The sequence below is a fragment of the Coccomyxa subellipsoidea genome, assembly GCF_000258705.1.
Source record: "Coccomyxa subellipsoidea C-169, whole genome shotgun sequence".
NCBI lineage: Eukaryota > Viridiplantae > Chlorophyta > Trebouxiophyceae > Coccomyxaceae > Coccomyxa > Coccomyxa subellipsoidea.
In genome coordinates, this window is record NW_005178042.1 from 3,926,685 (window position 1) to 3,939,579 (window position 12,895).

The window sequence follows — 12,895 nt, forward strand, 5'->3', positions numbered from 1 at the left end:
CATGTGGACATTGTGAATTTGAGTCCAGTTGACTTGAGTTGATAGAGACGACAGGGCTGTCCCCGTGCCACCTGATTGGACAAGTGCAATGAAGCACCACAGATGCCATGCAGAGGGAAGTAGTTGAAGCAACCAGTATGTCAGGGTATGACAGCCCCCCAGGGTCCCTAACGGGATTTGGCCAAATTGGTTCAGAGCTAGGGGCAAGGTTCAAGGCAGCCCCGGGAAAAGCTGAGATCTGGCAGAGTGGCGTCAGGGTAACGCCCGAAGCCCCATGGCTGTGCCTCAAGGAAATCCGGGATTCAAACCCCAGACTTTTCAGACATTTACACCACTTAAGAGACCAGAAACAAGAAATACCTGCATTTCCCCGGTGAAATTTGTCATGATGCTCAGGGATGGCCCAGTATTTCAGCTACTACAGCGGCAGTGGGCGGGGGCTCTACCCCCGCCGGCCCTTGCTCTACTCATGGGTAAGCCTGAGATTTTGTAGGAACCCTGTCAAACGCTGTACTACACATGTGTAATCGCCTCATGAGTCCTTTGACCCTGGCAGATCTGAATCCAGTTCTAGAATACAGTCAACAACGCCACTGCAGTTGCTTCAAAACTTTTGAATCAAAAGCCTGAAGAGTGCCTTGCTCTTGCTGGAGTTGCTGGCTACCTCTGATTTGCGATTGGTAATGCTGTTTCAATCGAAGTCCCATGCTGCAGCAATTGACCCCAATGCATCCCGGGATGATGTTGCTGTTCAAATTCTGTGTTGAGATGACCATGAGGGATCTGCAGCTCAACATCTTGTGAGGGAACAGAGATTTATGCCCATGATGGCATGCCATGCGCAGCAAAAAAACAATGAATTGCCATGTGCTAAATTTGATCAGTTACAGTCTGTCAACACACATGAATGCTCACTGCTTGGCATCTGTCCCCCAAACCAGACGCCCACACAAGTTGCAGAGAAGGCACCGGCAAGCTCACAATCCCAGTCCCACCGCTCAGACAGGAAAGGGCAAAATTTTCTCCGTGCTTGCATCCAACTTAGTCTGCCGCACTCTCTCTGCCCCACGGTATGCCACAAGGCGCTCAGTGTTATGGGCCATCCCTCAGTCAAAAATCCTCAAGTACCAAAGTCCAGTACTTGCACGGCCGAGCCCCGCCGCTGAAATGCGTAAATGATGACGAGCGCAAGTATACCAACAGTGCCAGCAGCTTTCTACTGCATAATAGCTTTATCTTCTCAGTGCTATCATTGAAGCAATTGACCGGTGTAGAGTACAACTCTCAAAATTGCATAAGGTTTCATATATCATACAGTCAGGACGGCAAAATTGAACACATGGATGGAAACCCACTGTCAGGGGTGACTAAGGCACCATACTGGCCCTTGTTATGGTTGTCCTCATAAAAGCTCTCCCCTCGGCAAGACTGCCAGCTTGGGTAGTTTCATGACCCCTGGAACCCTTTTGTGAAACCCCTCGCGCTCATTAGCTAGAGGCCTGAACCCCCCGAAAGTGCTGCGAGGACATCAGGTCAGGGCTTGAGCCCAAGCTAGCAGATCAGACCAGGTCTTGAAAAAGAGAAGCTATGCGGGTGAAATTTGTACTTATATGACACCTCCCTGCAGCCGCTAGGGTTTGCAGGGAAGGTTTAGGGGTGAAAAAAGGGCAGATGGCAAAAACACACACAGCCCCGTCCCATGACGCTGGTGCCGCGACACACGCTCATTATGCTCTGCCCGCTCGAATTAGTCACACACAACTCACGCTGACTCACATGCTGCCCCTAAAGAATACGCCCGTGTTAGAGCCCCACAAAGAAAGCCAGAACCGCCCAAATGTTTGGGCCTGCCTCCCATTCACTGGACACTGCCAGCCGTCAAGCCAACACAATCCTGCCAGGGAGACACCGCACCAGAAGCCACTGGCGCCCTGATGCCCAAGAAATCAAATTTCAGTTCGAAGCCAGAGTGGAGGACCCGGCGCCAGTTTAGACATCCAAGGGACCCCCCCTCAGCCAAAGGAATATATCCGCCCACTGCCATGCCTTGCCGCGCCCTTCTCAACCCCTGAACTGCCCGCGCCTTCTGCACCCGTCTCTCACAGATAGCCGACCGCAGGAGAGTCTCTTGCATCAGGCGCGAGGCAGAGGTGGTGAGTGTTTTTTTCTCCGGGGTTGATATGGCGATCGGCAGGGGGCGCGATTATGCGCAGAGGGGCACGAGGGCGGTGCCGGAAGCTGCGGCCGCCACCTTCATGGCAGCTACCTCCTCCTTGGTGGCGAAGCGGCCCTTGATCCTGGGGCGCACCTCCGCGTAGGCCTTGCGGCTCTGGTAGCGGATCGTCTTCTCGAATGTGCGGCGCTTGCGCTTCTCGCGGTACCTGCGCAGTTGAACTCAACGTTTCAGCAAACAGCCCCTGTACATGTTCTGGCAGCAATTCAATACAAGGCACTGCAACATGGCAGGCACTGCACAGGCCTGCCAAATGAACATCACAAAAGCAACCACTTTCATTGCCACTCCTCCCCTTCCTCGAGCACATTAGCAAACTTCACCACAGGCACTCCCCAGCGCTCCCGTGCATAAAGTAGTGCCCTCTCTGTTTTCTGCAGAACACTTCTTGGCTAGGCTGTTCCTGACAACCCTGTCTGAGCGCTAATTTATTGCAGCTCTGTTAAGGAACAGCGTGGGCTGCGCACCTTAGGACCCCCAATCTCTTGATTCATTGTCTCATTCACATCAATTTTGAACCCATGGAAACTGGGCGGTTGCGGCTGCGCACCCTAGCCCCTGCACGCTTCTCGATTCTTTGTCCCAATCAGATCAAAGCAAAAGATATAAAATTTAGGTTGCGCACCGCATGACACGGGCCTCGCGGTCGAGAGCGACGGATGATCCGAGGTGGATGCTGGGCATCTCAAAGGAGCTCCCCTGGGGTGAGATGCTGCCAGCGCCGATCGCCTGAGACCCCATGGGAATGGTCGGCATGGCTGGCACGTATGACAGGCTGTCTGACATCTGCACGCACAAAAGACCGCAGAAATATCAGCGCAAAATTTCAAGATGCCCATTCTGCCTGCTGCTGCACTTCGAGATGAACCAGGCTGCATGACAATTGCGCGTGCAAGAATCCACTAACACAAAAACAAAGGATAAAAATAGATGAATTAAATATCAGCAAGCCAACAATGCAGCATCACTTCGAGATTTGCGAGTCTGTGACGAAGCTGCTTTTTGCCTGTTCCATTCAGGCTCTATGTCTTAAGTCTATTGACTTCATTACCAATTGTCAGTGTAGTGCTGTTCACGCTGCAAGACAGCTCCTTGCATCTGGGATGAATCGAGAAAATTCAGAGCTGAGAGAGGAACTACTGACCTCTTGAGAGGAGTAAGAGCCCATCTTGGCGTGGGTGTTGGGCGACTCTGCGGCTGCAGAGTAGTCCTGCGAGCTGGTATTGCTTGACGCTGAGCTGTCCATGATGTCCATTGTGGGCACCACACCTGCACAGACAGAATGCACCCTGCATCAAGACTTCTCTGAGCATGTGAACGTTACCTTTGGCCTTGCGATCCAAGGAGACAGGCCGAACAATCGTGCTGCAGAAGTATCACTGCCTTGAAACTCAAGCTCCAGACCTGACTCCCTCCACAGCAATGGCTGCTGCTCTCAGCAGGCGTGTAACATGGTTCACAAGATGTGCAACAGTGCAGCACAAGCTAAAGCGGGGCGGCATTTGGATGCTGGTTTGCTTCATGCGCTATACAATCGGGGTGCTTTGTCCACCACTCAGATGTAGTGCCCCCTGTCAACCGAAAGTAGAGGGGCCAGCGGCGCACCATCAGATGGGGAGCTGGGCGCCTGACAGAACTCTTCGCCAAAGTCCAGCAGGTCCGAGCCGAAGAAGGCGTTGTCCAGATCAAAGACCTGCAGGGTGTGGCACTAATACTCTTCAGTGTCATGACATAAATTACGTCCCTTTGTTCAGCAGATTGGTCAGGGCAACAGGGGATAGGGCAAGGAGCATAGTGATGCACAACTGATGTGTGCCGACAATGACTGCTGTCACAAAAGATTTCATTCATCAAGGTGGTGAAGAGCAAGAGAAAAGCTCGTACAAACTGGTCAAGCACAGCAAGGTGCAAGAGCGTGCTGGCTTCCAATCTGCTTCCCATCTCTGGATAAGGCACCTTTCTGGTGTCGTACAGCGGACTTGACCGTTGTGACACGGTTCAAAAGTGTGACAGATGGCCAGAGGGAGGCTCACGTCGTATTCCTTGAGCGACGCCTTGCCCTTAGGCACGAACAGCACGCTTGCATCGGCGTCCGACTCGCCGATGTGGTTGGGGGCGAAGGGCGTCTGCCTCTCCAGGCAGGAGTCGGTGTCGCTGGCAGCGAAGGCCTCGTTGGTGGGACCGAACAGGTCCTGCGCAAACAGAGCACCCGGGCGCATCAGATACGTCCAAAGCCTTGTCACACCCGGGGCACGCCTGGGACAGCTTACGAACACTTCTTGCCCGGCCCAAAGCCGAGTGCTGCCCTCCCCTGGTCGATTCTGATCCGAAGTTAATGTCAACGCGCTCTTCCTCGGCTGGCTCATGCCCGGCTGGGCGCCAGGCCGCCATTCGATGACTCTGCAAAGGAACGCCCTTCCAGGACCAAAGACGCGCAAATGCGCCCGTTCAACTGCTCCCCGCCTGTACTTTGCGCTATACTATAGCCTCAAAAGCTGCCCACTTGCGCCCAGGCCCGCAAGTCGCTCCCCCAAAAGGACACCGTGAGATGCAACCCTCCTAGTGCTGACTCTCCAAGGGTGCCGCGCCTGTCTGTCTGCCTGCCTGTCCACCCCCTGCTGCTGCCGGCGCTCACCTTGGGCAGGTCGGAGGCCAGCGGGCCGAGCGGCACGCGATCATGGCGCAAGGCCAGCGGGTTGGACAGGTGGATGTCCGCGTCGCAGGACTCGCACAGGGCGGCATTGTCGTTGTGACAGAACACCTTGGCGGGGTGGCACTCGCACAGGGCGCACAGGCGGAACCGCGTGATGTCGCCCATCACGTAGGAGCAGCCCTTGCAGAGCGCCGCCTGGCTCTCCTGGCAGTAGACCTGGGCGTGCGCGGTCTGGCAAGCCTGGCACTTCATTCCTGTTGCTGGGGGTTGCGGGACTGCGAGGGAGAAGGCTGTGTACACCGAGAGGGTCTTGGCGCGACACGACGTTGCCGTCGGCGCTGCCGGAAACAAAGGTAGTTTTGGGTGTTGGGTCGGAGGATAGGGAGCGCGTTGTGCGAAATGCCCGATTTTCTTTTCTCAAAGCTGCAGCGCAATTATTACCTTTTTCTTCTGCCCACAGAAGATGATTGCGCTGACGTGGAAACGACAAGGTTCCTTGAGATAGCTCCTTGAATATTTGAGTTTTCGTGCCTTCAAGATCAAAACAGTGCTAGTCGAGGTCAGTTTGGGAGGAGAGCGTCTCAAATTGTGGTCGGTGTGGTCCAGAAAACGAGAAAAAATAGCTCATAAAGTGCAGGGCGGAAACGCTTTATCTGGGTGATATATTTCAGCCAAAATTTTCATCATGTCGAACTACCAGCAGCGTGAGATCACGCTGAAAGCCTGCAAGAGGGGGTGTCACCTCGTTTCCAGAGAGGTTAGTTCCCAGCCGTTCCTAGTGCAGTTCTATAGCCTTGTTTTGTGACGAGCACCTTAACGTTTTGGAGAAAATTTGGAACATTTAATGTCTATAATGATCGTGAATTATACCGCAGGTGACGCAGCAGATCAGTTCCATGCTGAGCTCCTACAGCATCGGCATGTGCAACATATTTCGTGAGCCCCAAAAGCTGCTAGTGTTCAGATTGCCACAAGCACCTGCAGAGCACACCCCTGCACAGCACATTTGTGCAGCCATCAAGTACCAGTGCAGCATTGTCGACTTCACCTGCACAATGGTGCTTTAAGATCGGGATGTGCTTTTTGCAGTGCAGCACACCTCGGCTGGGCTGACGATCAACGAGGTGTGCACAAGTTGCGTCTTTGCAACCTTTGGCTCCCTTTGAGCCATCCATCGATTATCGAGTGGTCTGGATGATACGCTCGTTCCTAAATACCGCATGCCGTTGCAATGGATCCATATGTTGTCAACAAAAACAGTCAAAACAGCTTCAAGACAAGTTGTTTGCCTCAATGAAGCCGGTGTGCTGAAGACCTCTCTACTCGCAGAACGCAGACCCGGACGTGCGCACAGACATGGAGACCTTTCTGAACCTTGTCGTCCCCGAGGTGAGTTTGCTTGCCAAGCAATATCCACCTTATTCTTCAGCACTGATGTAATGCTGGGACTGCATCTAGATCTTCAACATGCAGTATTCTTCAGAGCTCCCCTGCATGTGCTTGCGCCAGAGTGTGGCAGGAAAGCCATTGTCTGACGAGCGCTGTCGTGTCTTATTGCCCGCCAATCGATGTCCCAGGCTCACTTTAATCTGGCACAATCATCGAGTGGTGTTTGCAGGGCCCCAAGGCGCCCTGGGTGCACACTGCAGAAGGCGATGATGACATGCCAGGTGGGTGGCCTAAGCTAGGGACACACCCCAAGGGGGTGTATTATATTGTGACCTGGACATTGCAATAGGCATCGACATGGTCTTCAGCAATGCACCTTTCCACTTGTCTTGAAAGCCTGCCCCAAGATTCTAATCTGGCTGTCTTCTTCACATCCAGCCTGTGAGCTGTACACCCAGCATACTTCTGGAGTGCTTGGTAGCCATTGCCTGCTCCCTCTGTCCTGTAGTAGCACCTGCAGAGGTGCTGTTTCAGCAAGCAGGCTTCAGTACAGAGACTCATGATGGAGTGAATATGCTCTATCTTTGCTTGCAGCGCACGCCAAGTCCTCCATGCTGGGCTGCTCACTAGACATTCCCATCACCCAAGGACGCCTCAACCTCGGCACCTGGCAGGTGTGCTCAGAGCAGCCAACAGCTCCAGTGTTTCTTGTAAGGATGTGACTCTGTCATTGCTTTACAGTTCTGCGGCTGTCTGACAGAGACTGCAGCCAAGAGCACGAAGCCTTCTGAAGTCTGAGGGAGAGCATTTGGGTGGAAGCCAATGTGGCTACAAACATATGCCATGTTAAGATTTTAGAAACCACAAAAGTGGCTAAAAGCTGGAGAATTCAGCAAATTCCTCCTGAAGCCGGAGATTTTGGGCGTGCATCTGCCGAAAAGGCATGAGATGTGGCTTCCTAGGCTGAGTTGAATTCTGGAACCCAATCGGTGGCTTCAAAGAAGGACACCCTCAGGTAGTTTATGCGCCACAAAACTGCCCATTTTGTGAATCGCCCAAGAGAAGGGTGAGGTGAGCTGCTGCCTGCTTCCAAGAGACTCCCCACTGAAGTGTTCCTTTCATGCTTGATCAATTTATTAAGAGCCACATTGGCTTCAGGGCACCACTAAAAGTATTCCTGAACAGCTCTATCCTTGGCCATGCAATCACTTTATTTACTGGCGACCTTGCATAAACTCTTGCGGTAAGACACTTGCCTACAGTCTTCCCATAGGGCGCTCCCAGTATCACATCATGTGTGACTGTTAAAATCACGGGTGAGGGTAACTATGAGGGCAGCAATCGTCATGAGACCTGCCCTTGGTTTGAGCACTGTAATGGCTGAATGGGATGTACATGGGTGTGGCTTGCAGGGGATATGGCTGTGTGAGCACCGGGACAGGGCATCATCCCGACGGGTTGTGGTCACATGCCATGGCCAGCTGCGATAGCCAGGGAAAAAATCAGCGAAAGTATATGCATACTTCAAATAGGTGCGAGCCTCAGAAAACTAAAAAGGAAGGGCTGCAGCATAAACAAGACAAATATAGTTTGCACCTGTGCCCAGTGTACATCAGCCAGATAAACGAGCAGCAAGTGGTGTGGCCTTTTGCAAGACATTGGAGGAGCACTTCCTGTATCAAATAATAGCGAAGGCATGCATGGACGTGTGTATCTGCTTGTAAATCCTGTGCTGCACTGAAAAATGCTGTCTGTCCTGTTTCTGTGTGAAGCTTGACAGCGGAAAGGTACCGGGAGGTTCAAACTGAAGCAGAATTCAGTGGCAGACGCCAATTCACGTTCGTTGAAAAGTTAGACTCCCAATAATATTACAAGTTCGTTTTTGTTGTCTATTGCAATGTATTTTCAGAGATCACGACTTGACAAAGTCCTAGCCTTGCTACAAGAGTGATTCAACAAGGCTTAAGCAATTGCTGCGCCATACCATACTATGATAGACAAACATGAATACTTCCAGCAATTGTTTATTTAGGCACACCCATGCAGCCTCCTTGATCCCATCTGCTTTCCGAAGGCAAATACATTATCAGTTGACCAACGAGAAGTTGACCCGACTTTTAAATGAGCGCGCCAGTGCTTGCTGTGACAAGAATAAATTTGGTGTGCCGACACAAACCTTGCATGATGCACAAAGATTTGAAGTTTGCACGCTCATGCTGCCATGCAAAGTTCACCACCTTCAAGCAGACTTATTTCACAACCTTGTTCTCCAGGCAATTCCCCAGACCGCCCCAGTATTGCAAATTTGTGTGCCTTGCATTTTGTGCGAGTTTGTCCTTATGCTGGGTACACATGCAGCAGATCAAATCCCAGTGAGCTTGAGCCCTCTAAAATGCTCAGGGTGTTCAATCTAGCACTGTAAAGCAATGCAGGTCGATTGGCGCTGAACAAGCCAAACAAATATGTCAAAAGATTACTTTCCTGTCACACAGGCTTGTAGCAGATCTGCTACCTCCGCTGCTGACCCCAGTAATGCGAGGGCAAGCATGAGCTTCTCCTCTCACAAACGAAACAGCTGCATCTGCGGGGAAGCAGCAGACTTCTGGCATGTCAGCATTTTGGCGCTTGAGCTGTGAGTCACACAGCCGCCAGGGGCTGCCACATATGTTTTTCTTTAGATAGACACACCTGCGGTCCTAACCCAGCATTCACCCGACTGCCCCATACTCCTGATCAGCAAGCCAGCCGTGGGCCCCTTTCTCCTTGTCATCTTTGCAATGCCAGGTCAGATCTCGTCATGACTTTGGAGTCCGGGGATATACGCCGCACGTCCAGGGGTGCACAGATAACGGGAGGGGGAGTTACACCTTCGCGGCCGGGGGCCTTTGGCGCATCTAGGCGGGAGAAGGGGACGCCCTGGGAGAGCTGCCAGGGGAGCCGCTCGGAGAACTGCTGGGAGAGGAGCTGGGAGAAGCTGAGAAGCCGGCCGGGCGCACAAACGGGCCGGTGTCCTGGCAGCCGAGGCCGGTGTAGTAACGATTTACGTAAGGCCGGTAGTACTGCTGACTCACCCCTCCCCCGCTGGAGCCCTGCGTGCGCACGAGCGAGAGCTTCAGATGTGCAAATGATCTGCTGCTGATCAGAAAATTCCGCTGATCACCTCACTAGCCGTGACTGCACAGACAGCTGCAGGCTTGCATCCTCAAACAGTCTGGAAAATGAGGCTGGTGGTGGTGTGCTGGCTGACGCCCTTAAAGGGCGCTCGGCAGAGTAGCTTGGAAACAATAAGGAAATTGGACCTTTGACAGAATTGAACACGCAGATCCTTCCTTCTCTGTGCACCAAAGATATTCAGATTAAAGAGGTCGAGGAAATACTGGGGTGTAACAGGCCAACGAGGGTGTCAAAAAGAATCACAAGAAGTGACTTGACCTGTTGCAGGTGATTGAGCCCACCTGCTGGTATTGCTGCTCAACATCACGGGGTGCAGCTGCCTCCTTGCCCTCTTGGCAGGGAAGGCTTGAAATTACTGACTGGTAAAAGCAATATAAAGCATTATTAGCACTTTAAACAGTGATATTACAGGTGAGCTGCCCACCTGCTGGCACTGCTGCTGCGTGTCCTGGCAGGGAGTGCAGCTGCCTGCGCCGCCGCCGCCGCCGCTGCCGAGACCGGCTCCGCCGAGCGATGCTCCGCCCAAGCCGCCGCTGCCGCCGAGAGTCGGAGAAGTCGAATTTCCGCTGCCTCCTGCACACCAATAAGGATTTGAGTTGGTTGGTGTTGGCGTATTTGACTTGCACAGTGTTTGCCATCTCTCATGGGACAGGTACATTGAATGATATCTGCAGTTTTTGCTGCAAGTCTGCCCGACAAATTGGAGAAGCACAGTTGGCAGTTTTTCTGCTTAGTCGGGATTTCGCTGAATCTGAGCTTAGCAGGCCATTTTGTGCTTGATACCTTCCAGACCCTCACATCGGCTGGATTTGACCCAGCGAGTCACTCTGCACATAAGTCCTTTCTAGTGTCCCGTGTTTTGGCCATTTTGGCGGGCATGCATGACGGCACTGTGGGCTGCGCTGGCCCTGCGTGTGCCAACTAGGGCGGGCAGATGGAAAGTTTCCTGCAGTAGACAGGGCACTCTAGGAAGGGGTGGACTCACCGCTGCCGACCAGGGATGAGTCAGCGCTGGTGTCCCTGTTGCGGCCCAGGCTTGTGTCGCACAGGCGCACGCAGAACTGGTAGTTGTTGGGTCGGCTGGTTAGAGACATGCAGCGGTACTGCGCGCTTTGATACTGCCCCTGACATGTGATGCCTCCTGGCCCCTGCTGCAGGCTCCTCCTGTGGCTCTGACCTGCAAGCACATTCCAGGATTCAAAATCCTGGAGATTGCTGGCTTTAGAAGTTTCAATGAAAGTGTCACACTTACAACTAAACGCCCCTGTGACAAACCCCTCTCGACCGCTGTGCGCTCCAAGTTGTAGGCTTTGTTTTCTACAGTATGTCAGCTGCTCAGGTGAGGGCAACACGACGGTGAGGCAAGGCGACATCCACACTGCTTCAGGATCGTAGTGTAAGCTGCCTTCTAGAAGGCGTACGAAGGCATGTGCTGATGTAATCCATTCTGTAAGAGGTCGAAAAAAGCACTTCTGGATGGTGCCAGAAAGCTTTGAGCATGACTAAGGGAAGCTGTGCTGCACGATGGTGATCCTGATGGGGCTATATGCTTCCAAGAAGCGTGAACCAGTGCCTGCTTGAAGCAGGCACTGGGTTTTAGATCGTAGCAATCTAGATCGTAGCATGCTCTATAACTTTACATCTTGGTACCCAGCAAACCCGTCAAACAACCAAAGGCTTGGATCCCGCCGCTTGACGTCACCGGGACTCCTTTCGGAACCCAGTGGTTCACCGAAAAACTTGATTGGTCGACATAAGCTGCCCCTGAAAGCTTTTAATCATCCATTTACATGCAAAGTGTACAGAGACACGCCGAATGGAGCTGAAACCGATGTCCGAAAGGTCGATCGGGAGCATGGGCATGTGCGGATTACGTTTCAGAAAGGTCCTTCGACACTATCTGCGTGCCTCTAACAAGCATACCACGACCAGCTATCTCGATCGGCCTGCTTAAACCTGAGGCTACCTAGCCTTGCTGAGGGAAATTTGCTAGAGGCGCACCTGTGATGTAGTCCATTCCATTGACGGGGTAGGACAGGCACAGTGCGGTTGCCAAGACACAGAGCGTAGGCTTGCAGGCACCCATGGTTGCTACTCCGTGATCGCAGTGGTGTACAGATCTGAACCCTTGCACACAGATGTGTCGTGATGGCTTGGAGGGTGCCGGCAGCTTCCGAGACGGGTCTCGATCGTGCTGGCATTCAGTACTTAACGCCCGACCACCTTCCCATTACTCGAGAAAGTACGTAACTTCGATCTTGAACTTCTCAGAACGCAGAGAGTACGAGATGCCAGGTGCTGCCCGCACAGAGATGCATGCCCCTCGGACTCCTGAGAACTTCATCACGCTAAGATTATCAGCGAGGACTCGAGTCCTGTATTGGAACCCTTTCCAGGTGCCAGTGACCAGAAACTGTAGCAGAATTTCAAGCGTTTACAGAGAAGCGTCGAACGCGCTAGCATCTAACAGCAGCCGCTGCATTGGCGGCCATGGCAAACGTTCCCTGGACTCCATATCGGATCTCTGGAGCCATTGATATGTATGTTTGGCCTGCATAGCTGTGGCCATGCGTTGCATGCATGCCTTCAAAATTGCCTTCAATGCCTTTAAAGCTCCACAAATGCTTACAAAGAAGTCATGGACAATTTGCCGCAATCAATCGGGAAGATCTCGAGACAGCGACTTGACGTCAGAAGCAGGGTTTGACAACCCCCCAGAGCCCCACCAGGGATTTACCTGCTCCAGGGCCAGGGGCAAGGTTTCAGGGCAACCCCGGGATATATTTAGATTTGGCCAAATGGCATCAGGGCAATGCCCCGAGACCACGTGGCTGTTACTCAGCCTGAGGGGCTCCCCTGACTTTTCAGGCAATATGCACCACTTGGAGGCTAGATTCAAGGTAGTACTAGCTTTTCCCTGTTGAAAATTCTGGGGTACCTCAGGGATCTGACATTTTCTAGAACGCCTGTCAAAACCTTGGTCACAAGCAACCTGCATTTGCAAGCCTGCACATGAGTACCCTTCACAACATCAGCGGAAAGTGGAACTTGGTATCATGCGGCGTGCGCAAGTGCAGATAAACCGGCATTCACTGTTAAAGACTGGGGGCTCACTCAATGAAGGAGGTTGTACAAAGCATGCACAGCGTCCAGCAAACAATGAAACACCCCAACCCTGCATTTGTCCGACACGCTGGATCAGCAACATTGGAGGATCACCGGGGATTGTCATTTCGCCCTGCAAAGGCCATTATATTCATAGCTCTCTTCGCCATCACGCTGTCTTTGTCATTTAAAGGGCTATTCAGCATTGCAAGGTGCAAATTGTCCTGTTTATTGCAATCACTCTCTTGAGCAAAGGGCACGTCTTCTTGACGGTCATGGCAAAAGAGATTTGGCACCACCGCCTCTTGCCCTCTCTCTGGCTTATACTCTTGGCTTTCAAC

The 12,895-nt window shown here is 52.6% G+C and overlaps 3 protein-coding genes across 3 annotated transcripts; 1 reads left to right on the forward strand and 2 right to left on the reverse strand.

Annotated features, from left to right (window-relative positions):
- Positions 1 to 2,203: 2,203 nt before the first annotated feature.
- On the reverse strand, positions 2,204 to 5,138 carry COCSUDRAFT_64395 (CCT-domain-containing protein; the record flags this gene model as incomplete). Its single annotated transcript, XM_005652290.1, has 6 exons — positions 2,204 to 2,381; positions 2,859 to 3,019; positions 3,378 to 3,502; positions 3,839 to 3,926; positions 4,267 to 4,425; positions 4,737 to 5,138. 6 exons carry the CDS (start codon positions 5,136 to 5,138, stop codon positions 2,204 to 2,206), a joined length of 1,113 nt encoding a protein of 370 aa, XP_005652347.1.
- A 433-nt stretch (positions 5,139 to 5,571) lies between these two features.
- COCSUDRAFT_55786 (hypothetical protein) lies at positions 5,572 to 7,765 on the forward strand (the record flags this gene model as incomplete). Its single annotated transcript, XM_005652291.1, has 6 exons — positions 5,572 to 5,590; positions 5,976 to 6,010; positions 6,216 to 6,275; positions 6,505 to 6,556; positions 6,870 to 6,949; positions 7,688 to 7,765. 6 exons carry the CDS (start codon positions 5,572 to 5,574, stop codon positions 7,763 to 7,765), a joined length of 324 nt encoding a protein of 107 aa, XP_005652348.1.
- Positions 7,766 to 8,128: 363 nt separating this feature from the next.
- COCSUDRAFT_32113 (hypothetical protein) lies at positions 8,129 to 11,578 on the reverse strand. The gene is made up of 4 exons (XM_005652292.1): positions 11,451 to 11,578; positions 10,435 to 10,626; positions 9,874 to 10,022; positions 8,129 to 9,364 (listed from the first exon to the last, which is right to left on the reverse strand). Exons 1-4 carry the CDS (start codon positions 11,533 to 11,535, stop codon positions 9,170 to 9,172), a joined length of 621 nt encoding a protein of 206 aa, XP_005652349.1. The 5' UTR covers positions 11,536 to 11,578; the 3' UTR covers positions 8,129 to 9,169.
- Between the last annotated feature and the right edge of the window lie 1,317 nt (positions 11,579 to 12,895).

What these genes read in the sequence shown, in the direction of transcription:
- COCSUDRAFT_32113 (XM_005652292.1), bottom strand. Translation starts at nt 11,535, where the DNA reads ATGGGTGCCTGCAAGCCTACGCTCTGTGTCTTGGCAACCGCACTGTGC. An exon ending in TGGAATGGACTACATCACAG is followed by an intron (nt 10,627 to 11,450) that starts GTGCGCCTCTAG and finishes ATGTGCTTGCAG; the next exon opens with GTCAGAGCCACAGGAGGAGC. An exon ending in CGCAGCAGCAGTGCCAGCAG is followed by an intron (nt 9,365 to 9,873) that starts GTGGGCAGCTCA and finishes GTGCGCACGCAG; the next exon opens with GGCTCCAGCGGGGGAGGGGT.